At 37.8% G+C, this 27,270-nt stretch overlaps 1 protein-coding gene across 1 annotated transcript; it reads right to left on the bottom strand.

Moving 5' to 3' along the window:
* On the bottom strand, positions 1–25,815 carry WASF1 (WASP family member 1; the record flags this gene model as incomplete). The annotated part of the gene is made up of 8 exons (XM_080614672.1): positions 1–158; positions 1,005–1,642; positions 2,988–3,167; positions 5,248–5,420; positions 7,796–7,913; positions 8,587–8,740; positions 17,528–17,662; positions 25,683–25,815. The coding sequence occupies 8 exons, from the start codon at positions 25,813–25,815 to the stop codon at positions 1–3; spliced, it is 1,689 nt and encodes a 562-aa protein (XP_080470798.1).
* Positions 25,816–27,270: the final 1,455 nt, after the last annotated feature.

Here is a 27,270-nt window from a genome sequence, read left to right as displayed (position 1 = left end):
TTACTCTAACCAATCCACTTCATCAAATTCTGAATCATCTTCTGAATCGCTGTATTCCACAGCAATGCGTCGAGAAAGTATAGTAGCAACATCATTCTCAATGCGCTCATGTTTAGCTTCTTGTTCACGTTGCTCTTCAACTTTGCGTAGCTGAATACCTGAAGAACATCAAATCACGAACATGTTACTCTCCTCCTCTAGCATTATACAAAGTATTTAGCTCATGATTCACGCAACACTTTGCAAACAAAAATGGAGGCTGAGGACACTGTCCACCTCAAGTCTGCTGTCAAGTTTTGAAAGAGAGGAATGTCAGAACTGCAGTGGCAGACCAGATGATCGATCCTTCTACTACACTATCCTGCCTCATATTTTCCATTAAAAACACACCCACATTTTCATTTTTTTCACCAGGAAAACACTGCCCTGTCCTCTGCCATTCCCTTGTACTATGTCAGAGGGGCACCTTGCAACATGAAGACTGCTTTACTACTGCATTGAGACATGTCAAGAATAGATACTTAACGGCTTTAAGTCTTAAATGATTTCTGAATGTCATTTATATGTGCTTGTAATACACTGATACATGATCAAAATTCCAGTGCCAATGGGTCCGTTCTTTTACCTAACAGTCTGTGAGAAACAACGTTTTTGTCTTTTATGCAATCTGTAGGTTATCGGTAATAGCTGCATTTTTAGGTAAACAGAAATGAAGAGATAATCTACACAGATCATCTATAAACACATGTACTTTTTTTTTTAAATCTAACTTCCACAGAGAACCAGTTTTGCATCCAAACTAAACATCTGATAAGCACAATTTCAAACTGAAAAAATCTGTCTACTTGGCAATGCACATGCTGTAGAGAATAGAAAGCAGAAACAGACTTAAAATGTATTCCTCTAACTTCTTACACATGTGAAATATTCCATCTCTCAAAGCTAATGTGTACTTAGCAAGTGGCTGAGACCATTCCTTTTGCCCCTTAATAGCCAAACCTTACCTTTCCGTATTGCTTCCAGCAGAACACTTCTAGCATCACTGATTACAGGAAGAGTTGAAGGATGGCGTTTGGGTTCAGGTGCAGGAATCACTTGGGATGGTGGAGATGGGGGCATTAAGGGGGCATGAGGGCCAGGGACAATGGTTGTAGGAGGAGGGTGCAGAACAGGAGGAGGGTGAGAAAGGGCTGCAACTGTGACAGGAGAAGAGGGTCGAATGCCAGGAGGCGGCAAGGGAGGAGGTGGTGGTGGTGGAGGAAGTCCCTGTACTTCAGCTTGTGGAGGACCTGGGTGAACCGGTACAGCTTCACACACCTGGGCAGCTCTAGTGACAGGAGGAGAGGGTTGTGCTAGGGGAGGAGCAATTGGAGGTGGCGCTGGATGTAGGACTCCAGGAGCTATCTGGAGAGGAGCTGGTGGAGGTGGCACAGCTGGGGCCTGCAGAGCAGCTGTGGGAGGAGGTGGAGGAGGTGGAACTGGGGGTGGAGGGGTGGAAGTCATTGCAGCTCTTAGTGAAGAAGTTGACAAAGCAGATGGAAGAGGTGGTGGCGGTGGAGGAGGAGGAGTGGGGCTCACAAACACTGGTGTTCTGCCTGTTGCTGGTGACTGAGGACGATTTTCTACCAAGCCAGTCGTAGAACTGAAACATAGAACAACAGGACAGTTATTAGATCTGGAGAGTGTAAAAAATTACAGAAACAAAAACTACAAAGTAGTAGATTCACTTCTACAACTTAAGAATATTGAACACTGGGCATTAAAGAGCATTACATACTATGATGATTTCAAGGTATTTATACCATATAGAAGGAAATCTAACTCTCAGTATGGAATATACATCAATCTTCCAACAGGCCTTTGCTCAAATTCAGCTATTAACTGAGTTTATGCTCTTATGCAAACCTGCATCTTTACCAAAGGTTTCCTATACTAGTGTAATTCTCCCCTCCCATCTCTAAATAAGTCCAAATAATTTTTCTGAAGTAAGGGAACTGCTGGTTGATTAATTGCTTTGATTCACAGAACTTTAAAAACAGAACAGTACAGGCAATGAGGATGAGTTACATTCAAAATACATATTTTAAGGTTTGATGACAATATGAGTGAGGCTAATATCAAAGGTCACCAATTCTACGTACAGATAGGTATATTTATATGTTAGATACTCGTAGTGCAATGAGTAGGTGAATTGAAGAAAACAAAAGGGAACAGTAGAATTATTTTCTTGAAAGACCACTAAAGGATTTCTTTCAGCTGCTGTGGAAAATTAATCTAAAGAGTTATGCATTTCTGTGTATAAACTTCTGAACAGTAAAAAGACATTCCTTCTAACACATCTTGCTGATGGCAACAACCATATCTGAATTAACTTTCCTCTACTCCAAACTTTAAGTACCTGACCATAAAGTAAAATTTCGGGTATAAAACAACAGAGGAGTGACAACCACAGCCTCAGTCTAGAAAATACTTTAACTACGTATCCACTCCTGGAAAGGCACGGAGAAATAAAAAAAAAGAACATTAAGGGGAATTAAGAAAATAAAAAAGGCATTTGCAGTTTAGCAAATATGATGAATATACAGTTTTGACAGCTGACTGTCTTACAGCGATATATGCTTCTTTTCACGTAGGCTGAAACGCAAATCTGTTGTACAAATTTCAGATTTTCAATTCAAAAATTCCAAAGCTATATCCTGAGACTCTGACATCTTTCACAGAAACATTTTCCATGCAGTTATTTGTCTTGCCATCTAGCTCAGAAGGTGACACAGTCTCAATATTAATGGCAAGGTCTCCACAATGGCACCCTAGGGGGTTTAGATGCTGACCTTTCTTCTCTGCACGGGCCTGCAGCTGCCGATGTGTCAGGGCTGTCGACTGACTGCCCTCAGGACGTGTGTCCTGCCTGAGCTGCATGAGAATAATACTAATGACTATTAGTGGGGTGGTGGAAAACTAAAACTCCTCAATAAATCTGCACGTACCTAACGCAAGGAGGCACAGGTTTCACATCTCCTGCTCCATGCATCGGAGGTGGCGGTGGTGGTTCATGTGGTCTGACCAACACTCGCTCCTCAGCTCTATTCAGAAGTTCAGTCATCTGGCTGTACGGTAATGCAGAAAGTGAATATGATCCATCCATATGGTCCACATATGCTTGAGATCTGTAGGAAAACAGTGAAAAATGACCTAATGTAACATTTAGTAAAAGCAAGTATTAGTGCCCTGAGCTACTGTTCAATACTTTAGTTTGATTTCTGAATTCAAGTATCTTCTCTGCATCAATGCTGCATATTGTACTTCATGGCTTTTTAATAATTTATCCCACTTTCCATCCTATTGCTTCTAGCAGCTCAAGAGTTTAATGATTTTGACAGGTATATCACACAATTTCTACAGTATGTGTGTGATGTTAGTGTTTATTAGTCACACTATTTTGAGTTAAGTAAACAGAGCAATACAATCAGAAGTATACATATACCAGGGTCTATTATGAAACAGACATTATACTCATTAATTGTTTCTTCTCCTCAATCTTTATATATATATGCAACTGTATTCTTTTGTAACATTCATGAAATACCCATCAATGTTAGAATGGTAAAATTAACAACTGAATAATTATCTGAACTTCTGTCAAAGATATACTGACAGCTTAGTACTTTAGACCTAATACTTTATAGCTATGCAATGGATATAAGGAAGATAATCTAAATATCTATTACTGAATAGTAGTAGCAAATAAAGATGATTTAACTTTCTTGTTAATGACAACTTTTGAAACACGTCAAGTCCTGATCAGTAAGGAAATTCTCATCAAGTACTCAAAGATTTCAAAAAGATTTCTCTTTGCAAAAAGTAAAGTAATACTCTACATTTCCATACTCTGCCACCACTGTAGTACCTAGGTCTATTAAATTCTTCAGGGGTGAAGTTTCTACTCTATTATTCAAAAGCATGGTGCTGTTTTGTATCTGAACAACCTGCTCTGCACATGTAGTACACTACACCATTAAGTGCGTAAGTACTGAGATAATCAAGTTTTCAGACAGGGTCCTGGACATAAAAGGAATCCTGCAACAAGTATGGGGAATCTGCAACATGTATGTATCCTGCAACACTATATATGGAATCTGATGTACAACGCAACAGAAGGACAGGGGGAAAGCATATGTTTCTGCCAACAGTTTGACATAGCAGCTTACAAAGATAAGATACTATAAAGTTGTTTCCATTAAAATGCTTGTAACTGTAACTTGAGTTGTACCCTATTGAGTGAAATGCACTGAGACCATTTTCTGAATTGAGCTAAGTTTTCTACAAGCAGGTTTTCCCATTTTTCAGACAGCAAACCTAGAGTTGTCATAATTATCCACTGTCACTATTAAGTTAGTTTGAAGGCCTCACAAAGCTAAATGAAAATACTCTCTTAAGGTGCGCTTTTGGCCAGCGAAGGATAAGGGAAAAATACAACTTTTTTGGAGGACGATGAATACTTTTGAATTAAAAAAAAAAAACCCAAAACCAAAACCAACCAACCAACAAACCCTCAAAAACATACCCCCAAGACTCTTGTGTTACTTGTTAGCCCCCTTTCCTATCAGACATTTCTTGGCTGGTAAAATGGACTTGGTTTTGCACAAACACCAGAAGCATAAACACAGCAGGTGTTTACCATGTGAAATACTACTTTAAGCCACCAGCAAATATGTGCTGTGAAACGAGAATCCAACAGGTTGGATTCTGTAATAGACTATAAGCAGAAATGTCAATCAAATCTTGGATTTGTTCAAGAGTAAAGAGAAGCTCAGCATTCTCATTTGAGTTCCAAGTAGACGTTTGTTCACATCACACCCACCATATAGTCTTGGCAGTGTCTGCTGAACTAAAATCAAGAGACTGGAATAACAGGCATTTTGTAGGTCAAGACTAGAATGTAGTGACACACCTGGGTGCCAGCTTGCAACAGTGACATTACACCTTCTTCAAAATGCAGACAACACATCCTCAAGGATACAACGAATTCCAAGAATACACACTACTATTAAAAATAACAAGATGGTAACTACTTCTTTACAGACATGGTAAGTATTTTAAAACTGAGGTCTGACTGAGCTAAATCAATGATTTCCAGTACATCTCAAGAATAGCAGTAGCATCTCATCATTCACCATTTTTCAAACTTGTTCACCATGCTGTATGAATATCTGTACTTAATAAAGGATAGGAATAATAAAAAGGAACCTTGATTCAAAATGTGAAGCTGGGCCATTAGCAACTTCAGTGTGCTTATGTAAGAGGTTAGCATCGTCTTCTGCAAGCTCTGGGCCTTGGGCTAACTTCTGCCACTCTCTCCGTCTGTCATGAGGTGCCCGTGGCACTTTTTCTGGTTCATGAGGGCGATCCAGATTTTTCTGCTGTAGAAGAGTTGTGCAAACAAAACTGACAGCTAAGACAGTGCTTTTTAATTAGCCACATTTAAATATTTGCCTCAAAATAATGAAAACCAATCCCAATTCAAGTGCAAGAAAAACTTGCTTTCAGTCTAAATATAGGCAAAGCAAAATGACTTGTAAAAAACTTCAGTGTAGTGGAAAATTAGCTGAATAATACAGAGAAAAATAACTATATCACAGTATCACAGTATCACAGTATGTTAGAGATTGGAAGGGACCTCAAAAGATCATCTAGTCCAATCCCCCTGCCGGAGCAGGAACACCTAGATAAGGTTACATAGGAATGTGTCCAGGCGGGTTTTGAATGTCTCCAGAGAAGGAGACTCCACAACCCCCCTGGGCAGCCTGTTCCAGTGTTCCGTCACCCTCACTGAGAAGAAGTTTCTTCTCAAGTTTAAGTGGAACCTCTTATGTTCCAGTTTATACCCATTACCCCTTGTCCTATCATTGTTTGCCATTGAGAAGAGCCTGGCTCCATCCTCGTGACACTCCCCCTTTATATATTTATATACACTAATAAGGTCCCCCCGCAGTCTCCTCTTCTCCAAACTATAGAGACCCAGCTCCCTCAGCCTTTCCTCATAAGGGAGATGCTCCACTCCCTTAATCATCTTAGTTGCCCTGCGCTGGACTCTCTCCAGCAGGTCCCTGTCCTTCTTGAACTGAGGGGCCCAGAACTGGACACAATATTCCAGATGCGGTCTCACCAGGGCAGAGTAGAGGGGAAGGAGGACCTCTCTCGACCTACTGACCACCCCCCTTCTAATACACCCCAGGATGCCATTGGCCTTCTTGGCCACAAGGGCACAGTGTTGGCTCATGGTCATCCTGCCGTCCACTAGGACCCCCAGGTCCCTCTCCCCTACACTGCTCTCTAACAGGTCGTTCCCCAACCTATACTGGAACCTGGGGTTGTTCCTGCCCAGATGCAGGACTCTACACTTTCCCTTGTTATATTTCATCAAGTTTCTCCCTGCCCAACTCTCCAGCCTGTCCAGGTCCCGCTGGATGGCAGCACAGCCTTCTGGCGTGTCAGCCACTCCTCCCAGCTTAGTGTCATCAGCAAACTTGCTGACAGTACACTCAATTCCCTCATCTAAATCACTGATGAATATATTAAATAATACTGGTCCCAGTACTGACCCTTGAGGCACTCCACTAGATACAGGCCTCCAACTGGACTCCGCCCCATAGACTACAACTCTCTGGCTTCTGTCCTTCAGCCAGTTCGCAGTCCACCTCACTACCTGATCATCCAGACCACACTTCCTCAGTTTAGCTGTGAGGATGCTGTGGGAGACTGTGTCAAATGCTTTGCTGAAGTCAAGGTAGACCACATCCACCGCTCTGCCATCATCCATCCACAATGTTATTTCCTCATAAAAGGCTATGAGGTTGGTCAAGCATGACTTCCCCTTGGTAAAGCCATGTTGACTGCCCCTCATAACCCTCTTATCCTTGACATGCCTTAAGATGGCATCAAGGATAAGGTGTTCCATCACTTTCCCAGGGATGGAGGTGAGGCTGACCGGTCTATAGTTACCCGGGTCCTCCTTCTTGCCCTTTTTGAAGACTGGAGTGACATTTGCTTTCCTCCAGTCCTCAGGCACCTCTCCCGTTTCCCAAGACTTGGTAAAGATGATGGAGAGTGGTCCAGCAATGACTTCTGCCAGTTCCCTCAGCACCCGCGGGTGCATCCCATCTGGACCCATGGATTTATGGATGTCCAGATTGCTCAACTGGTCCCTAACCAAATATAAGTAGGTTTTTATTCTAAGTCTGAAAGAATAAATCTGACACATTTACTGTCTCTATGTCTGAAATGTACAGAATAATGGCAAAACAAAAAAGCAGATTCTCTTTGCAAAAGTGTTTGTATGATTTTCAAAAAATATAAACATAGTGCTCTATTCCTATAATTTTTTTTAGAGGAAACATACCTATTAGAATGTTGTTCAAGCTTTTTCACCTGTAAGATTTTCAGAATTTGCATTATAAAAAAAAGGTTCCACTGAAATTCTTTATTCTTGCTGTATTCCTCCTTTGTTTCTCCTTTCTGAGTCATTGCTAGAAAACTTAAAAGTTTTGGCAAGCCTGATGTTAGTTACATTAGGACAACATGAAAGCTCTAGGCCTCTCTATATTATTTTACTAATTATTACATATTTATTTCTTAAAGTTGACAGAATTGAATGAATACAAGTAGTTTTCTTAGAATGAAGATGACTCTGTAAAGTTTGGATTGTTATTAACTGCATAACCAAAAACATATTACAGTGCAAGCAAACCCTTTCAAGGAAGAAACACCAGAAGCTATCAAAAACTAACATATGTACCTTCTGCTTCCTCTTTTCTTTTCTTTTGTCCTCCGTGTCCTGCAACATTTTTTCCTTCCACAGATCAAAGAAATATGAAGGATTTGTATAAAACTTCAAACCCTCTTTTCCATCATCCCTGAAATACAGTGATGCAAACACAGCATATTATTTATTGGACAACACATGAATCCAAACATTAAGGCAAAGGCCTAGTACCTCAGACCCTGAAATATTTTACTGAAGAACAGTAAAAAGATGAACATTGACCTCGTGTGCCATTATTCTTTACTAGCTTTCCTTCTGTTCAAGGTCCTGATTTTAGAAAAGTAACTGTAATGTAATCTGCAGATAAAAAGAGAGTACCATGAATCAGAGAACTCCCATTCCAGGGACTCAAATCTTGCTCTTAAAACAGTGAGCGAATTTGTGTGGCTGCTCTTGTTCCAACTAATGATTTACATTGACTTTGGGACAGCAAACAACGTTCCCCTTAAAGAGCTTTCTTTCTGTATGCTTAACTGCTTATTTTCTTTGCTTTGCATCCAAGAGCATTACACAGCTCAATAAGTACAGGCAATAAAAATGTCTTTTTCTTACCATCATTATGCTGGGGTGAAGTCTGAGTTAAGTAAAGTTTTAAGGCTTATAATGTCTTCTGCTGCCTGTATTCCTCTAGCACCTTTGCAGTTTTCTAGCCTGGCTCCTTAAATATTCAAGTGCTAATCAACATGAGCAATGTGCCTGGATATAGCATCTCTGTTACATAAAATAAGCTAGAAATTAGTTTAGATTCATTTTATTTTACTAACCTGTAAGGGGTGAGAATGTTAAGTGGAGGAGGCTGTTCACAAATGTCGTAAGTTTCTTGCAAAGGAATAGGCAGAGTTTTGCGGTCAAACAGCTGTTGATCTTGAATTGTGGAACTCCGGAAAGCCTTCCTCATTGTAATGTCCTGCAGTGACACTGAAAGTGGACATTGGCATTAAAATAACCCCATCATAAATGGCTTTCTGGAACTGCTTAATACTGATTGGAATATAAATATTAAGCATTGCTACTAATATCTTACACATTTTACAGCAGATATAAATTCATCTAGCACCACTACCAGGGCAAGATACTGTCAGATTACATCAAAATATGCTTTTAATGGTCTAGCACATTATCCTCCATTTAGCTTCATAGGAAATTTTTGCTTACATGGATAGGTATCAGAGCTCTGTCTCCCCAAAGCAGTTCAACAAATTGCTTGCTGTATCTATAAAATATTTTTCTGTAGTTCAGAAGTACCTAACAACATTTACTAACTCTTTTTTTTAAATTCCTTTGGTAATAAAAAGTTACTCTCTATCTTGAGGTATAGATTTTACCTTTACGCTATCAACAAGCCAAACTTTGCATTCCTTACACGTGGGTAGCAGTGCCACTGATGGCCCACTGAGATGTCAAACCAGCAGATCACTTAAGCTTATGCTACTGCTATCAGTGAGTTTGAATGGGAGGTGATACTATATTCCAGTACATGAAAGTAGTCAAACACTGGTTTTTAATCAGACTATTTAATCAAGATGAGTCTTCTCTGTTCAGTTCAGGTGAGACACTTTGAGTTTCTCAGCACAGTAGTTAGGAATATTTTTATATGTTTATTTTATACAAACAGGCTGGCAGTAGTGCCACTTTATTCAAGACGAGAGGACAACATCCCCTCTCTCCCATATCACTGGGGCCTTCATCAACAATTTTTTAAGAGACTGCATCTGTTTAAGCTGAAAGCTGCATTTTACTCTGGTTCCCATAACATACACATGTACACACAGAGCTAGATTTCTACTGTATGATCACAAAGCGGCAGAAGGCAGGATTTTTTCCAAAGGGCTTGCATTTCATGGAATGTTCTATCTTCTTACCTAAGCATATTGGCGGCATCATTTGTGAGGTTAAAGATGGGATTTATTTGATTTTCAGTTCAGCTTTTGAAGTTTATTACTGTTGGCAAGGTTTTGTGTTTATGGAGAAGTTTTCTCCTTTTTATCCTAAGGTTCTATTTCATTATAGTGTCTTTAATTCTTTTTAATACCTTTAATTAGCTTATCAGAAGTCTTTTTAAGTATGTGAAAGAAGTATTATATGAATGTCAGCCAGAACTCTCAATTTCTCCAGGTATTTCTGCACTCATAAATAACCCTATATATTTAGTACCTGTCATGAAGTACAGGTTATTCACAATTAGAAGAAGCACTTTTTACCTCATTTAAAACCCTAGTCTTAGATTCTTTTGTACTTCAGCTGTTTTACCTTCAGGTTGTTGGTTTTACAAATCTTATCAAATGTACCTGTTCAGAGTTGCTTGGTAATCCTGCAAGTCTTTAAAGCAACTGTCACCTACTAGAGACTATGTCAACAAAAAAGAAAGTTAGTATACTTCTCTTTGAACCTGTGTGCATTCTTAAGGCAATGAAGCAAATTAAATTTATTCCAATAAATACAGTTCTTTTTTTTAATATTAAAATGCTCACAGAGTATGTGACACCATATTATTGAGACCTACATTGTTCTATTAACTCTTTATCTTTAAGCACTCCTTAATCTTACTTCAGGGTGGTAAGGCACTGGAACAGGTTGCCCAGAGAAACTGTGGCTGCCCCATCCCTGGAAGTGTTCAAGGCCAGGCTGAACGGGGCTTTGGGCAACCTGGTCTAGTGGAAGGTGTCACTGCCCATGGTAGGGGAGTCGGAACAAGATATCTTTAAGGTGCCTTCCAACCCAAACCATTCTATGACTCAAACAGAGCCAGTCTAATTCATAATATCCATTTTCTTGTTTAAATCTCCACTTTTTGAAAGCATATACAAGGGAGTAACACACCTGAGGATAATCAACCAACTCCCAACAGTAAGTGTAGATCACTTTCTTTCTAAAACTAAGCTACAAAGAAAAGGTCTTCATAGAAAACATATGCTGTAGAATTTCAAACAGCTAACAGCATTTGCTGCACTGATATCTAAACACCAGTATTCACTGAAAAGCATGCTATTATTTCAAAACAACTGCCTACATGAGGACAACATTGCTAAGGAAATGAGAGGACCCGGCACACGAAATACTGAGAATCATGGTACTGACGTAACTCGCGTACACACAGGGATCAGGTAAATCCTATGCTGCAAGCACAATGCAGTCCTGGGCTGTGCATGGTTTGGCTTACAAAGCCATTTGTTTAACTTGCCAGCTGGCTGACAAACAGAAGCCCTCTGTGGCTTGCTACCTCAGGGGGCAGAATATGTGAAAACCTGGCTGGTCATCCAGCCACTTAGCTTTGGCCGACTGACAACCTGGCACAGCAAGAGGACAAACTGGATGTAGGAATTCAGGTGTGAGAACAGACAAGACACTGAAGGAGGAGTTGGAGATGCTGCAGGCATTTGACTTGATGCTAATACATTTAAGCTTCCAGTTGCCTAATTCCTAACTAGCACGAGAACCTTTGCATAGTTCAAGATTCCAAATTTCATACGATACTTTTTCCTGAAAGTCCATCTGCTACACCACTTGTGCTTACTGCAATGAATGAAAAATGAAGTCATGTGATTTCCTTAAATGTTGAGATGTTCACAATTTAAGTTAAAAACTAATTCAACAAACTGAATAAATGCCATTTTATCTTTCCTGTGTCTGTTGTTTGGATTGTATGAAAAGACCTATTATATCAGCCAGTCCAACTTCGTGTACACAGCAATATTTTCTAAATAATTAGAAATTATCTCTGTCTCTCTGTCAGAAAGCTAAACTACCAACCTTTTGTACATTTGGTTTTGAAAAAAGCTGTCAGTATGCTTTTATTTGTAATCAGCAACGACCTGGGGAAAAAAAAAATCCTTAAATTGCACGCTACAATAATTGGGTTTCTTTTGGCTGAACTACAAATTAAATTAAAGAGCACATCTGTAATATATATACATAATAACATTTTACTTCCTCTTAAACTTCTCATTAAACTGCAACCCTCAGTTTGTAGTAAAAGTCAGGAATGAAGCACATCAGCATACTGACAGAAAGTAGCTACTTTTACATTTCAAGGATATTAAAAAATTACATTTTATTTTGCCTCATCAGATAAAAAACCCTGTTAATAGATTTTTTTTTTTTTAATTCTTTTAAATTCACTCCAATGTACAATTTACGAAGAGGTTCTAGGCCGCAAATTACAGTTCTCCTAAAGATGGCAAATGAAGAAATAATATATATTCCTTTTAAAATCAAGTGCTCTCAACACTTCGCTGTCAGAATTTCATCCTGACAAGTTTTAAGGGCATGACATCTTGAATGCCACAGCTGTGACTCCTTGCAGAACTGAATGACTACAGGAAATTATATGCAACTCAATGGACTCGGTTGTCCACAATTCCCTTGCTCTGTTCAAAATTTTGCCCAGCGATTTAAAAAGTGCAGGGAAGGAAGAATGACAATATCAAATTAGCAACTTTGTCAATAAGATTCCAATTAAAGCTAATTAACTGGGAAGGTGTTTGAAAATTCTCTTCAGATAAATATTTAAGTTCCTACAGATGCTGTAATCTTGAAGTCTGATTTCCACCTTATATATTTCATTTTTTCAATGACTATCCACTTCAACAATGCCTACAAGCACACACATATTAGGTTTCCCTGCCATCAGAATACTTCTGCCTGATTGCTGCAGGTTTAATAGTTGCTAAGCAGAGAGTCTTATTTTGCTGGAACCACTCCACTTTTAGGTTGTCCCTAACACAAGAAATTAAAATTTTCTGAAATATCTATTTATAAAAATCCAAAACAGCTCAAGCACTCTTTGGATACAGAATGTGTGTATCTTAATTACAGGTAAACAGAAGATGTAAATGTTAGAGCAATAATTTTAAGAGGACTCAGAAGCTACTTTAAATGCAGCACATAGAACCAGAGAGCCCAGAGCAGCCCATTAGGGAAGATGTAAATCACCCAGCTGCATCAAGCAGTGTGGTGAGCCTCAACAGAACTGCCACATTATTTAACAAATGACATTTTGTCCAGATCCCTCTTCTTCCACACAAAATACAAATTATGCTATCATGGCTTTACCACTGAACTATTAAGCCTTGTACACACTAATTTAAAACCGATTTACTTAATAAATAACCCATAAATTGAATTGAGTGATGAGAAAATGGGAGAAAAGGCATGGAGAGCAGTTGGAGCTCAGCCCATCTGCACAGATCTTTGAGAGGGAGGCATACTCAAATCCAACTTTCATTAGGTGGAGATATGCTAGGAAAAGTTACCTTCTATACGACTGAACCATCTTTTTCTTTATTTAACTTTGGGGATAAAAGTTCTTATGAATGAACTGACAGTAGTGCTATTCTCCACATTAAGATATGTGGAGGTCATGAGCTAATTTTCATGTGCTCTCTGTTCTTAACTTAGGTTACATTTATACCCAAATCACCAAATTCCTCTTCAGAGGCTAGAGAGCTGGCCTTTAAAATGGGATCTACTACCCTCTCCTTGTAAGTCTCATAATAGATTGAGTATCCTAATTGTTGACAGTCTCCCATTTTCAGCAGTATACAGAGCACAATTAGCTGTCAAGCTTTTCAGGTTTCTCCCCATCTGATGCCACCTTTTTTGCCTATAGCAAAAGGTACAATTTCTCTTTAGCATTAATCCAGCAAAACTTCTGAAATACTATATTTCTTATGACAAAGCAGTATTTTTAGAATGCTTAGAAAAAAAAAAAAAGCACATGTATTCAAAGCCAGAAGCCCACTCTAATACAATTCACAACACTGTTTGATTCCTGAAGCATGAAAGGCTGCTCATCCACAGCACTTCTGACAATAAGTTTTTTAAGCTGCTTGTCACAGTTACAACCGATATGCTGTAGAAATCAAGAACTTGATACCCTGCTGCTGAGATGAAAATCCTCTCCAGTTTGAGATTTAAATAGAATTAGGCAGTTCATATTAACGAACCACTGAAATAATACCAAAATAAGGACATAACTCTCAGTTTATGAATTCTCCTTCTGCCATGATACCATTTATTTCTGAGTGATACACAACTGTTTTCTAATACTTCATTACACTACACATCAGAGCTCTCCTGTGTATCAGCATTTCAAAAAAGAACAACATAAAGGCTAAAATGGATATTCTTTTAAAAACTGTAAAATTTATACAGAAAGGAAATTATTTACTTGTAGTAGTACTTCAAGCTTAATGGCACAAATAAATTCACAAAAGTGTGGTAAATTTACAAAAATCTATTATTATACTTATAAAATTTGCATATATATGGAAAGAGTTAGTAATACTATTTATAAAATAAATACTGAAATTAAAAATAGTTGCCAAGAAACTATACTCTTAGGGTTTATTTTCTGACCTATAAGGAGGACATCTTATATTTTAGGGACACTGAAACTATCAACCTTAGTTCACCTCCGTAGCAAGAAAATGTTTTCCCAGTCCTAAGAAGACCCCAGATATGGTAACTCTTGAATACATACAGACTAGTTTCCTATACAATTGAAATAAAGGCCAGTTTACTGAAGGAAAGCAGAGGATTTCTTTTTGTCTACATGCAAGTTTAGTATTTCTTCTGAGGGCAAAAAAATACATGTATGTAAAAAGAATAAAATATGTAAAAAAAAATTACAATTTAAAATGAATAATTATGAGAAATCAAGAATTTTAAAACAGTGTAATGATTCAAATAATTGAAACAAAGTTCACAGCAATTCTTCTATGACAGAAAGATTGTGCACTAGGAGTTAGTTCCTTCAGGATACAATCCTAACCTTGGTTTTATTATTTCAGAAAGATATTGTAATAATTCAAAATGAGAAAACACGCAGACTATTAAAAAAAATCAGAGCTTTTTATTACTCTGACTTTACCAGAAACATCTTGTCAAGTATCTGCAACTTGTTCAATGAATCTGATTTGGGCTGGTTTTGTTCATGCCACTTAGCTTTAAATGAATCTTAATTTCTTCCTCTTGTGTAATGACATGGGCCCAGAGGAACACATTAAAACTTCTATTACTGCCTGCTGGCAGAGAACTAGCAAATGAGACTCATTTTACAAGTATAGCCTATTTCACACATGCTGTTAGCTAAGCAGAAGTACTGAAATTTGTTTCATTCTTGCATGGAGGGTGAAGAAAGGTAAATCCAAATGTTTTCCCCACACCTTCGTATATTAACATCCTCCAGCTATTTTAGCCCAGATCACGTCTAAAACAAAACTATTTGTGATGAATTTCTAAATTTCAAGACCCAAATAGAAGAAATAGTTTCCTGATCTCTCACTTTTAAGGAAATAGAATATGAATTTCCTTTAATCTCCTTTGTCTTCATCTGCTGACTCATTCTGGACAGATGTTTGTGAATAAGGAACACCAGGTCTGAATACTCTAAGGTTAATAAAGATAGTAATTTAATAGGTCCTGACTGAGGACTGCATGTGTTCCTCTGAAGTACTACCAGTCTCTGCTATTCTATGCGTGAGAGACAGATTCAGGGTATCAGATTCAAGTCACACTTCACCACTCGACTTGATCAAGCAGACACTTTTTCAGCCTTGTCGTCTTTAACTGTGGTGTCTGACCCTTTCTTTAGCTATACAGTTCAGTATACACAGTACTATGAAAAGTTACTGATCTGGTGCACTGGGGATTACATACTATTTAAAAATATTTCTAGCAATTATCTAACATTATATAGTTATGGATATTTAGCACTGACACCTACAGCCAAACTTGTCAATGGCCATTTACACAGGAAAATACAATTTTTCACCTTGCTATTCTGTAACATCCTTAGATGCTTTAACTCAATGACTTAAAACGATCTCTCCATTTTCCTGAAATGTGAATGGTTACCATACTAGAAAAGCCACATCAACATACATCCCACTTTGATTTAAACTAAAAAACAAGGCTGTCATGGGTAAACACAGAAATGACATTAACACTGGAATATTACAGCTATTACAATATGACAATTGTTAACAACTCGTTACTGTATATAGAAAGATTTTTGTGACTATCCAATCATAGTAAACATGGTATTTTATTGGTGTCCTGGTTTCAGCTGGGATAGAGTTAATTTTCTTCCTAGTAGCTGGTACAGTGCTGGTTTTGGATTTAGTCTGAGAATAATGTTGATAACACAGGGATGTTTTAGCTGTTGCTGAGCAGCATTTACACTAAGTCAAGGATTTTTCAGCTTGTCACCTCACCCCACCAGCGAGTAGGGTGAGGGTGCACAAGAAGCTGGGAGGAGACCCAGCCAGGACAGCTGACCCCAAATGACCAGAGGGTCATTTCCATACCATATAGTGGCAGGCTCAGTATACAAACTCAGGGGAAAGCCAGGCAGAGGCCGCTGCTCAGGGACTGGCTGGGCATTGGTCAGCAGCGGATAAGCAATTGCATTGTGCGTCACTCGTTTCTATATTCTAATCATTATTATTCTTTTCCTTTCGTTTTCCGTCCTATTAAACTGCCTTTATCTCAACCCACAGATTTTACTTTTTTTGACCACTTCCGTCCCTCATCACATGGGGTGTAGGGGGGGGTGAGCACGTGGCTGTGTGGTGTGTAACTGCCCACTGGGTTAAACCACAACAATTTGTGAAAGAGGTGCATGTACATGATTTATGCTCACTTGTCAAGAGACTTGGAAAATCCCATTAATGTAAGAATTCCCTTGGGCAAGTCACTATTTCGTGGAAAATCTGCTACTAGCTGCAAACAGCTGTCTTTTGAAACCTGCTCTAAAATTAATGTCATGCAAAATACAGAATCAAACCTTCCTTAGCTAAAAATGTTGTTATTAGTGAATTTCAACATACAGAAAGACAGCCTGAAGACCATGTTCCTGGTTTGACACTTAATTTTTCCTGAATTACATGCAACTATTATACCTAGACAGTTAGAACTGAAACAGCTTTCTATACTTTAAAATTGAATCTCACAAGTCTGAAGTTATTTTTCATTGACTGGATGTTGCTCTACTGTCCAGGCTTTAGCCATACAGTCTAGAACACCCTAAAACTGTTTTAGGTTACAAGACCTTTCATAGTTCCGTATGTAACCAACAGATATCCAGGAAGGCAAAAAAGCTTCATGGCGTTTATGTAAATTAGGTGGTCAATGTTCCTGCAGTCATCACAATGTCTACGCATCACTGAAATCCCATACAAATTTTATCTTATTGGCATGAGACATACCTGACTGACTTTCGGCACTACTTATTTTCTCAGTGCCAATCAATATTTATAGTTCTTAAAGCTATTTAGGAAGATTCCAAGGGACATACAGCATCAACAAATGCAGCTGTACAACTATAACTTCATAAGTTGCAGTAAATAAGATGGTAAGAAATTAAATGCAAAAACTCAATGTAGCAAATGGCTACATCCCATGGCAATTAGTAGGAAGATTAAAAAAGAGTAAAGACTTATCTCCAAGCATTCAAATAATGTATTATTAATATTAAATTAATTGGTAACAGTACCATTCAGTAACCATGAAAACGTTCAGCTCAGAAAGACGCTCAAGGCTATAAAAGAAACCTGGAGCAAAAATACAAACAGACCTCTCTCTCTCCTGATGCTTTGCTCTGTGTTCTTATAAATATAATTTAAACTATTATTATTTCCATTTCAGGTATCAGTGGTGTCTGGTGACAAAAATAAGAAAAATTCAATGCAGGAGTTAACTTACATTCCTCTTCCTTTGGATCAAGCTGCGTAACGCTGACAGATAAGCGATCTACACGTTCTTGTAAGGAGTTGACTCTAAATGAGAAACTGTGTGCTTCATTGAAAAGTTCACCAAATATATCTTCAGCATATTTACCTGAAATAAAAAAATAAATAAAAAAATCAACCATACCTCAAGACAGCCAAATAAGCTTGCCCTGAAAGAGATTGCTATTTCAAGTAAGTAAATCAAAGTTGCATTAGTATCACTTGTAAAAACCTGTGCCTACTGACCCTATTAAGAATGCTTCAGAAAGGTGAAATTACTTAAAAAATGTAATTCACTAACAGAAAGATTACTAAACTTTTAATATACATTTACTACAAAATTAATGTACTTCAGATAATATATTCATATTATTCATTTTAATTAGACAACTCATGTAATATTCAGGCATGCAAATTAATATTAAAATAAAGTCTAAAATTTCATGTATAGAATTAAAAGCAAATTGCAGGTCTCTAAAATCTCATAATTCTCTTTAATAGGTGTGTTTTAAGGCTACAGTTTGTTTTATCTATACCATTTTATCAGGTTTATAATTCACTTACCTCATTAATAAGCTCCAATTGCAAATATCTGACTCAAAAATCTCTCATAGGTTGCATACAGCCACAAACATATTGCCAGGAATAATCTGCAGATACTTATGAACACTAACCCTCAAATGGGAAATAAATTAAAAATACCCTGTTGTGTTTTAAGTGTTATATGAAAATGCCAACCGTAACGTCTCTACCTACGTGTCTGTTGGCAGCCTCTTTATTTAGCCTGAAGTGTATTTTAACTAAATGCTTTTCCAAGCAAAGCAAGATGTTTGCTTTTAGTACAACTTGCATTCAAAAGAATACTACATGTGAATGTATATATGTATACAACATTTATAATGCAGTATTTGTTAATGCTGCATCTCTGTGTGCATTCTACATCAATTCTACTTCATTTTTTAACGTATTACAAAGACATGATTATCGGTGATAACACTGAACACAGTGTCACAAACTCAAATAAGTGAAAAAAAACCCCAAACCAACCTGATTTACTGTATTCGCAAAACTTGCTTAGTTGATCAGAAATGTACAAAAATTTGTCATTTTCGAAAGGCAAACCATATTCCCTCCAATATTACTAGTCGTTCTTCTTAGTCCATCACACTGGCATTTATTTTTACTAACAGAGCACAAGGATTTTTTTATTTAAATAAGAAGATATATTATTATTTATTTTAAATTAAGGAATATATTATCCACCTTATTCTTTTCACAAGTTTTTCTCTTGTCTCAAAGGGCTCTATTCACCACTGACCCTTCAGTAAGAAAGGAATACAGGAATGCGGCTCCCCCTGGTGTCAGTCAATGTCCTTTTTTTGTGACAAATAAATGTCAGGAAAGTAGTTGTTCAAAAAAGGCTATCAAAACACATTCACTTTCTTGGGGGAAGGAAGGACAGCATGTTGCTTCCAAGCCATTTTAAAACGGAGCTGAAAACAGAATATTAGCTAGCAGTTACTAGCTGAAAATAGAATGAAAATAATACTGCTCACTGCCTCCCTCATTTTTTTTTTAATTGAAACTACCAAAATGTGTATCATCCATTCATGTTCATTACCACTGCAGTAAGTATACAATGGCTTATAAAATCTGAAAAAATGATCGACCTGTTTTACAGTTCTTTTCTTTCACCATTTGTTTCTCTTAATTTATCTCCTGATTTTTCCCCATAATGTCTTAAACATTTGTCCAGCACTGGCATCTATGCACAAATGAAAAATTTCAAACTATCCAATACACTAATATGGAGGGATACTAAGGTAAAAGAAATGTTATTTCTGTCTTGCTCCAGGGGACTAAGTATGTATAAGGTGAAGTGAAGTCAACTGCAATCACCACGTAAGGTTCTGAACTTCCAGGCTAATTAAAGCATGGCAGAGAGATGTAAGATATTGTGTTGTACAAATTCGTAGAACCACACTAGCACACTGCAGGATCAGGGGAATAAATCAGCAGTATTCCCAAAACTCCTTAAATTCACTTGAACTACAGCATTCTTATGCTGTATTTGTTAACAAACCTTAAGGAAAGAGCACTTAAATTAATCATTTTACAACAACTGGATCAGTTATCACCAGATTTAGTTACAGGCTCTCAGGCAAGGAGTGGGACACGAGTCCTGATGCAGGACTTATTGAAAAAGCCACTTCTTTACTATTCTTTTGCATTTTTAAAGAAAGAAGTTCCAAACTCTTCAACCGCACCTAAGCCTGGAACAGCATCATGAGAATCAGTTATGGCATCAGTAGCCTTAGGAACCATGGTCTAAATATTAAGTATCTATCTGGATAAATAAATTGAGTACCTAAAGCTCTCAATGCCATGAAACAGCATCATTTTGAGGCATTCAAGAGGATGACTGGTAATCTCAGGCCAATGCAAGATGCATGAAGCAGGACAATCAAAATGAGATAATTACTCAAAGTTACCAGTAGTATTAATCTTCATTAATTTAGCCTTGACTAATCTGTCAGACTGCTAGAGCTTGGGGTGGTGAAGGAACCTGATTAATGTGTATATGAACAAACTTGAACAAGACATATTTAGGATTGGCATTAAATTATAAAATACTATAAAATATTTATATATTAAATATGAAATTATATTATTAAATGTAATTTATATTGAGGTGCTATATCATTAAATTTAATAATATTGATATTTTAATGTTAAAATAGTAAATGTGTTGATATATTGAAATATACAAACTTCAAATGTTATTACAGTTTAAAAATACAGGTTTGGAAATTTGATTAAAAAAAAAGTACAAATTGATAAAAATATCAGAAAGAATAAGCTTTCAGAATTCAGCCTGTTACCCACCTATATGCTATCATTCCTCGATTTCTAGTACCTCCATCCCATTCACATACTAAACAGTATTTTTGCCCAGTACAGTTTCTAAAAAATAGCATAGAACAAATGCAGCCATAAAACCTGTCTTGTGTCCTGCTGTACAATCCTTTCCCAATATACTTACGCTACGAAAAATTACATTATTCACTACACAATAGCTCCTTCCTACACAATATAATGTGCATACTAGAAAATATTCTTTCAGGATAATTAGTTACCACATAAGCTACTAACAATATATAACCAGTGTCCCTTTATAAAACAAAACAAAAAAGTTATTCTAAGTCTATTAATATATTTTTCCTCCTCCATTAATTCTGACACATAATTTACCATACCCATTGCCTGCTGATTTAGCTTCAGATCTTCACTACATCCATTTTATTTAATTTAGCAAAAATCTAGGTATATCTGAGTTTCACTTGAAACTCCAGGTTTGTTTCTCATTAGATCATTTCAGTTGCTCAGCTCAGTGGCTAGGAAACAGACTGAAAGCCAGGAGACGGAACTGTCTCCCAGGCCTGGAGATAAGAACCTTTATAGATCCTTGAGAACTTCAGTGACTATGGCTGACCAAGCTCTGAAGAACAAAGTACTAAATACAGTTCAGTGATGCTTATTAGGAACCTAACATTAGGAAGGTGTAAGGGCAGTCCAAAAGGACTGGATTTGAGGACTACAGGAGTATCAGAGTACTGAAGAGGCAACTTGGTTCCTTTAGCCAACAAAACTGTACGAGGCATTTATCAGACAACCTTATCAGGCTATCATAAATACCAAATAAACTGTTAAAGGTCACCTGTGGAGCAGGCCTGATGCTTCTTGTTGACGACCAAGAAGAAAATGAGCCTTCAAAAGTCCTCAGTCCTGGAGATCTGAGATATCATTTATCTCCCACTTGAGGACACCATCAAGTAAACTGGCCAAGATTATGCAGGTATTCAGGAATCTGTGAAAGAGATTGCTGAGAGCTGAACCTGATGCTGAAGGCACTGGTCCTAAAGATAATTTCACAGGGAAGTCTTGCTCTTCCTTTTTTAATATCACCTGAATTCACTGCTCTACGGAGGCAAGGAATTAATGACAGATAGGACTTCTTTCTACTAATTCATAGTTGTTTTCCATGAGAAATCACAGACCATTTGCTTATCCCCTCATTATCATACATGATATACACGAAAGAGCATCACATTGCCGATACTGCCACTGCTGGGTAGACAACATCAAGAAATTAGGCAGAAGTCTTTGAGAAGATGAGTGGGGTGTCTCTAAAGAGCTGAGTAAGCCTTTAGTTTTCAAGTCCATCACTTCCCTTAGCCCCTGTGCTTAAGAACACCTTTCCTAGTGTTCTCTGGCAATTATAGTAGTAAGAAAGAAAGGAGTGATTAATGAATAACATCTACAGAGAATACTCAATATGCTTGTGAGGACACCGAAAAGGAGGATTCCCAAAGATTTTGCTTGTTCTGGAACACTGACTGAAGCTCTAGCTGCAGATCTGTGGAGACCTACCTCTGATAATGCAACATGCAGGGGCCTCACATGTGCTGAGGTGTCCAGACGGAATGAAGAGAGGGTGGTCTTTCAGCTGAAGAGGCCTGATTCTAAAGATCAGTTGCAGTCCAGACACGCTACTGCTAAATGTAAACATTTCCTGCTTATTGAATGTTAACACCTTAAGCCATAACAAACTGAAGGTTTTCCTGAGGTGAGAAAATGTCTCTCACAAGATAAGTCATGTTTAAAACCCTCTAGGGGTTGGCACGGTAAGCAAAAAAAAAAAAAAAAAAAGAAAAAAAAAAAAAGGGGGAAGCTAAAACCATCTGACAGGAAAAAAAAGGAGGAGAAATAATCTTGAAAGTTAGGGTTTCACCCCTGGAAACTAACAAATAAGGGGAGAGGAAAAGAAATAACTAGGAAAACTTGGTTAAAAATAGGAAATAGTACAAAGAAAAGACAGAAAGAGAGGAAAGGCTGCTGGAGGTTCAATATTAACTGAAAGTTGTTTTCACTAACATAAAAGGCACTCCAGCTTTGCAAACAGAGTTATGCAGCATTCTCAATACAGAGTTAGAAGAAAACGCTATGATTGAATAAAAGTTCTGGTCCGAATGTCTGCAATATAAATATTCATTAAAGGAACATACTCAAAAGAAGAAATGTTCTGCTCCCCAGATGGAGGTGTCAGAGACCAGGGCTAAGAACAAACCCCATCAGTTACATTTCTTATGTGTCATTGAGATTCTGCGTACAGGGAACTGATGAATAAAAGGATAAGCGAGATTGGTCAATAGCTATGAACAAAATGAGGAGGTTGCATGCACAGAAAAGAACTATTTACCCATCTTCTAACAATGGCACAGCTGCACAGTTGTGTTTCACGTATGCTGAAATGCTGTAGACTGACATACACCAACATATGCCAACTCAGGCAGCACTGGTGTACTAATTACCTGCAATATTGCTGAAAAAAAACCGGTAAGCAATATTGCTTCTCCAAAGCAGATACAGTCAGCAAGCAAGAAACACAGGGAAGAATGGCAAGGATACTAAAACATCTGTTGCTGTTGTCCAGAGAGTTTTTGTTGCCACAGCGCTAAGAAAAGCTGTCAGAAGACAGAGCCTTTTATGAAGGTAGAAAAGACTGGGGACAGGGAAAAAAAAATAAAATTACTGGCAATACTGTATGTTGTATCAAGACAGAGTGATGTGTTTTCATGCTCCAGGGAGAAAGGCAAAGACTACCACTCAAAGTGGAAATATGTATTTGGTTCTTTCATCTCTACTTACTTTAAAGGTCAAAAAAAATTCTCAAACTGAACAATTAAAAGCAACACATCAAATAAACTATGAAAAGATTGAGAATTTGTCTGGAGCCACATAGGATACTGACATACATAACACTACTGCTGACATACGGATGTAAAGCTCTTTTCATTTTAAATTAAAGCACAGGAAAACAGAATTCCTGTCATTTAATAGGTATTGTTTCTGCATGCCTATCCTACTTACACATAGTATCCAAGATCATAGAAACATATCCCAGTTTAGGTTGAAAAGACCTCCAGAAGTCACCTAGTCCAACACCCTGCTCAAAGCAGGTCCAATTAGATCTAGTTGTTTGACCAATCCAGTCGAGTCATTAATAACTCCAAGAATGGTGATCTAACGACTTACATGAAAAACTCTACACTTAGCTTTACTCCACGATGTTTTTCAAGATCATTTAAAGTACCTGAGGCTCTAATTCCACCACACCACTCTTTGTCCATATCATATCAGAAGAAAGGTTAAGAATGGTTGGCCTTGAGAGTCATAACGTCAGGAGATTAATCCTCTATTTGAAGGCCAGTAACTGAAAAATTTAAGAGGCAGAAATGACTATGTGCTAATTAGGTCAAAGACCATTCCCTTCAATTTGCATAACTTTACCGTCAAAAGCAAAAGCAGCTTTAAAGAAAATGAAGCCCTACCAGAACACTCAGCTGCTGCTCTCACAGTCTGCAGTTTAAATGCTGGTTCTCAAACATACACACAAACAAAAAGGGAGGCCTGCAGAGAAGTTGGTTGCCAGGTGACTGCTATGAAATCTTGCATGGTGGTTGTGACTCACAGGCAACTACTAGAATTTATTTGCATGTCAGCAGCCCTTGCTAACACTGTAACATGCTGGTAACAGTGACACACACCTTTAGATTAGCTATTTGGGTTTAAGCACGTGAGAGACAAAATTCCTATGGCAGAACTCCCAAATCTTTTTGAATTTGTATTGTTGCTAGCCCAAACAAGCAGAAAAGCTAAAAGAATTCTGGAACAAAAAACTTTCACAGATAGTCATGCATTTGTAACATGATGCCCTTTAATTTTTTATTTTTATTTGTTTTTGAAAACATGCAGAGTATAACACAGGAACTTGCTTCAGTTGGTATAAATACTGCCTGCAGAAAATCTACAAACACCATGATGCTATATGGTGGGAAGCACAGAGGACAGATTGAAATAACAGGTCCTGCTCATCAGTGTTCAACTTACTTGTAAAAAAATCTGAAAGACCTATTCTGGGCTTGCTGCTGCAGAATAAATGAGTGCATTTTCCCTTCTCTTTTATCACCCTTGTCATTTCCAACATCACATGCTTTTTTGACCACTAGTGAGTCACAAGTTCATGACAGAAACTCTTCTCAAGTGAAAACAGCTCATTTAGGTCTCATCCCCCTGCATGCACACTGCAAATAGAACCACATTCCTTTTACGAAAATGAGTTTACGTAATTACAGTTACATTCCCTTGAAAGTATTACTCTAACTGTGTTATGCATTCAGCAAGCCATATAACAAATACGGGAGCACTCAATGGTTATTCTTCAATATTTTTTTCTCCTTTAATTGAATTCTTCCTGTTCTGGTACTGCTTCATTCTGACCTCCTCCTGAGCAGCTGTGTACACAGTATCAGCCATACGCTCTGTATACCAAGAAAACATAGCAAAGGCAGCTAAATTTCAACAGGTTAAGTACTGACACTATGTCATCGAGTTAGATGTTGGTATTCTTTAAAATTGAAAAACCAAGTGATTTGTTTGTTGGGTGTTTTTAAGGTCAAATAAAGCTGGGTTGTTTTTCTTTAAGTTGCTGTAACTTAAACAACCCAGAAACCAGCCTTTTCAGAAATGCTCCTTTTTGAGTTCTAGAGCTTGAGAAATATTTACTCCTCTCAAACACACCAACAGAAAAAAAGAGAATGTTGACAGAAGGGAGAAGGAGGAAGAAAAATCTTCAGCTGTTCGAAATACTATGTAATAATTACATTTCTGGCTTTATTATTTTCAAAGGCAACTACTTTATTTTCTGAATGACCACAACATTACCAAGGGTTTAAGTTAAGAGAATTAAGCCCCCAGTGACATATTCCTCATTATGCCATATTCCTTAATCAAGAATTGCTCTAAGGTTAACAATTACTGACTGACTTCATTAACTACCATGTATCTGTTTCTGTCATGTTTCACTGGTAACAGAAATAACGTGCTGCTGGAAAAATTCCTAGCTTTCTACCACACAAGTCCATGCTAGTCACCAGCCATAAAAGGAGTATATTCAAGGCTCAGCCACAATTCTCTGCTGGAGACTGCAATAGGTGTTCCTACTTCACAAAAACTGTGACAGTAAAGTATATTCATTCTAAACACAGCTATTACGACAACATACTTACTTAGGCTACTCAATTGTCTGATTATATTTGCCAAGGAGATATTGGTGACACATTCCAATTCATTCTTGATACCTCGGGGCAGAGCTGTGTGGCACAGGTGCCTAGGGTCTATGTTCCTTTTTACCAGTGGCATTCTGAAATGTATCAGAGGACCAGCAAACCTGCAAAAAAAGGAGACAATATACAGTTATAAGTCTAATTATGTTTTAAATTCAGATTATGTCTAAACTGACTAAACCTAACAAGGTAAAGATACCTCCATAGCACTGATGGAATTCATTGCTCTGTGAGTACTTAAATCTTTTCTTCTTTGCCCAATGAAAGACTATTCCATTCTCTCTCTTTAAACCTTTACCTAACTCAGAAGCCAGTGAAGTGACAAATAATTTTTTATAGTTCATGATTTTTTTCATTTTCCCTCTGGAAAAAAAAGGACAGGAAAATCTTTGTGGTACAAAACCATGAAAGAATTACTTTCTTCTTGCTGGACTACTTTCTTATTCAGGCCAGGCAAAGTCCAACAACAATTTCCCTTTATTATGAGGTCAAAGGCAAACCAGTTGTCTATTCCACCTGAAATGTAGATATGACCCAATTATTATGCAATATCATGTTACTAGCAGGAATTACCCTTCTAGTCTAAACATCACTTCTAAATCATTACCTAAGGAAGATGTTTCCCTTCCATCTACACTGCTACTGGAAATAAATTCAGCTAAGAACACATCTTCCAAATATTAAAATCTTTTCAGAAAACTTGCAGTGCAAAGTCCTCCACGACTCAGAAATCCTACCCCCCCCCCCGCCCTTTCCAAATGTGCATGTTAAATTAATCAAGAGTCTTTACTAGTTCTACAGACAGCTTAAGAATCATCTCTGGCTGTGAATCCCAGGCTTGTAATTTTCTGCTCCCATGGCACTGATTGTGCCTGGAGTTTCCCAGGGGGCAAGTTATGCCTCTCATCTTATTAGCGCTGCTTATTAAGATCTGTCCACTAAAACTGTTCTTCATGAAGAAAGGATTCCCTAAAATTCTGTAATTTTTCCATCATCTGTCAGGTAAAACACTGAATGACCAACGCAAAACTCCCATTTGATATACAGACACAAGTTTTCCACAATGCAATCTGCAGTCCTAGTCACTCCACTCAACAGCCTGCCACAGCTTCATCTGTCCTCTGCTTAGATGCTTTATCTCAAAATGTTCCGAGCAAGCAGCTAGGGCTTTGTGTTATGCCACAGAAAGCATCTTCCCTACAGTATATAAAGATATATGAAGCTGCTGTTATCCTTGGTTGAAATGGAGAGATTTTTTTGGATTAGAGTAACAGAAGGACATGGTGGTAGGGCTGAAATTTTCCTGACCTAGAATGGCATAGGTAATTAGAAGAGTAAAGGTGAGTGTAATGGAGTACTTTACTCCCTCAGACTGCTTAGATTTCCCCTTGCCACTTTTTTTCAGTGTATACTCTTTCACTGAAGCCAGGGCTCACAGCAGAGAGACCCAGGCAGGATCCTTCAGTCTACCTGAGAAACACCTCTGCATTGCCAGGATCTGATTAGACTTTATTTGCTGCATTTTAACACC

Source organism: Psittacula echo (assembly GCF_963264785.1).
Source record: "Psittacula echo genome assembly, chromosome: 4".
Lineage (NCBI taxonomy): Eukaryota > Metazoa > Chordata > Aves > Psittaciformes > Psittacidae > Psittacula > Psittacula echo.
This window is presented reverse-complemented; position numbering and strand designations above follow the sequence as displayed.